The sequence below is a fragment of the Ichthyophthirius multifiliis genome (assembly GCF_000220395.1).
Source record: "Ichthyophthirius multifiliis unplaced genomic scaffold scaff_1120509251230, whole genome shotgun sequence".
In the NCBI taxonomy this organism is placed as follows: Eukaryota; Ciliophora; class Oligohymenophorea; order Hymenostomatida; genus Ichthyophthirius; species Ichthyophthirius multifiliis.
In genome coordinates, this window is record NW_004086077.1 from 1 (window position 1) to 2,781 (window position 2,781).

A 2,781-nucleotide genomic window follows, 5' to 3' on the forward strand; every position below is an offset into this window, starting at 1 on the left:
AAAAAAAAAAAATTCGATTAAATATATATATAAAAAAAAATTTGTTATTATAAATAATATTTATTTTAAAAATACTTATTTTTTAATTGGTATTTTTAAAAGATTTTAGCCTATTATTTTAAAATTTTATTCATCGCTTTTTAAAATATCTAATTTTTTATTTCTTTCTTCATCATTAATATCCTTTTTAAAAAAACTTTTTGTTATTTAATTTCTTTTTATCGAGCTTTGTTACACTTTTTAGTCTTGAATATTATCAATTTATTATAAATATATAAATAACATCACATAAATTATAGTATTAGCAACTAAAGTCCACACAGAAGCATAGAAATACCAAACATTTATATTAATCACTTTATATATTTAATTTATGTCATTAACAAGAGTTTATTTTCCTTGTGTTTAGCAAAAACAAATAAATTATTGAATTTGATTTTAGTCATTAGTATTATATAAAAGTATGCAATCTTTATAAATCCATTTGCCTTAAATATTTTATATGCAAATATAATCTCCAACATTATAAACTGCCTCAGATAAATTGTACATATTGAACAATTGAATATTAATTTGTATTTATTATTAATTATATTCAAAATTTATAACCTTATCATTTATGATAAAAGGATGATTATTTGAGTAAGGGAAATTATCATCATATTTTATTACAGATGAAGGATATTCTAAATAATTTACATAGTATTATAAAGATTCTTAGTTTTTATCTATATTTATATCATCATGGTAAACATTTGAAAGTAGTTTTAAATATTTTTCTTTTAAAACCTTATATGTTGTTTTTTGAGCAAAAACTATATTTAGAATATTTATAGGATTTTCGTTTGAAATCTAAAACGCATTCAATGATTACACTATGATTTTCATTATTTACATATATTATATATCTAATTATGAGTTTTATTTATTATGAAACGATTCTCTATTAACTTATTATATATTTTAAATTATTTATGCTTATGATATGATAATTTATACTGATTAAAAATAATTTTCATATTATGTCATGTCAGAAATTACTATATTTTTAATTATCTTTTATTAATCCGTTACTATTTACTCAACATTATTAATAATTTATTGGATTTTGTCAAATCCTAATTATGATGCTATTTAATTGAGAAAGTTAGAAAATATTAAATTTAATGTTATTTAAGTCTATATAAAATAGTTAAAAATGTATGTTTATTAATAAAAATAGTATTACAAAGTTAGTACCTAATTTAAAATGTCAATATATAATGATATAAACTAAGAATTAGTTTATAATGATAGGACACTCACATGATTAATAAGATCATTAGTAATCATATTAAAATAAATAATTTTATTTTCATTTAAATTATTATTTTAAGTTTAAGTAAGCCAATTATTTATAAACATGTAATATGAAGAACTATCTTAACTATATTGACTTACTGTAATTTATTAAGTTATATTTCTTATTCCTCCTTTTGAATCTTATATTACTCCCATAATTAAGGATACACCAAAAGGTAAAACAGTTTCAATATTATTATTTGGTGAGAAATCAGCTAATAAATGCCTATTAATTATTTATGCATTTAGTAATTCATTATTATAATCTTCTTAATTTTTATAAAAATAGAAAGAATAAGTTAAAGGTAAATCATTATCAATACATTCATTTATTGAAAGAGTTAATTTGTCTTACAAGTTTCTAACTTCAAAATTTACAGATTAGTCAAAAATACAATCTTTGGGAGGGATGTTTGCATATAAAAAATAAGAAATTAATGTTGGTATTATATAATTTCGATTTCTAACTGAAAATTTTAATTCAAATTAATTTTAATTTTAAAAGTCAAAGAAAAACTCCCAAATTTTAAATCTTAATTAGCTGTAATTTATTTACATTATACTTACTTATTAATTCTTATATAATATAACTCCTGTAATTATTAAATCATCAACATTTACATCTTCTTCAAAATCAAATTTAATGAATATTTATTAATTTAAATTTATTGTATTTTAAGTATTATTAATAGAAACAGTAGATTTAACAGGAGCAACGGCATAATCAACCATTTATACGATTATCTAATGAATTTCAGTTACTCCATCTTTTGTTCCTGATAATGTAAATTAATATTATTAATAAGCCTATAAAATATTCTTTTATATGTTAATTTATAAGTTCTATGTAATTGCGGAAACAATTAAATTGTTTGATGAATCTTTGCAATCATTTCCAGTACTGAGATCGATACATTACCATTTTATATTTACTCCATAATTAGTTACTTTTAATTAAATTTTTTCACTTGAAGATAAATTAGGATCATCTATTATTGCTTAGAGATCAAAACTTTAAGAAAATTATTATTATCTATTTCCTCCTAAAATTTAAACTAAAATAGGATTCGAATGAACATAAATTGAAAATAATATTTATTTAGTAATTTAAGGATCAGATTTTAAAGAAACAATGATTTATATAATATATGTGGTATTCACTTTCATAATAAAAGGTTATATTTAAAATTAAAATTATGTTCCTTTAATTTATTATATGGAATCAATATTTAATTATTCAGTTAAATTATCATTTTATTTTATCTATACTTCATAAAAATTATTTTCTTATTGATAATATATTTTTCCATCATCATCACATTATAAAAGATTAAAATTAACAATAATATTAACTTAATTATTTCTATAAATTTTATTAGGAATTGATTTTACCCTTAAGTCTATCAAAGAGTCTGGTAATGTTTAATATGTTATTTTTGC

The 2,781-nt window shown here is 18.6% G+C and overlaps 1 protein-coding gene across 1 annotated transcript, besides 1 other annotated feature; it reads right to left on the reverse strand. All coding sequences in view use genetic code 6, as the record gives it.

The window, feature by feature from the left end:
* The first annotated feature begins 44 nt into the window (after positions 1-44).
* Positions 45-82: a microsatellite.
* Positions 83-1,305: 1,223 nt separating this feature from the next.
* On the reverse strand, positions 1,306-2,273 carry IMG5_164130 (protein kinase domain protein; the record flags this gene model as incomplete). Its single annotated transcript, XM_004030243.1, has 1 exon — positions 1,306-2,273. A coding segment is annotated over one exon (968 nt), but the record flags the coding sequence as incomplete, so codon positions are not given.
* Positions 2,274-2,781: the final 508 nt, after the last annotated feature.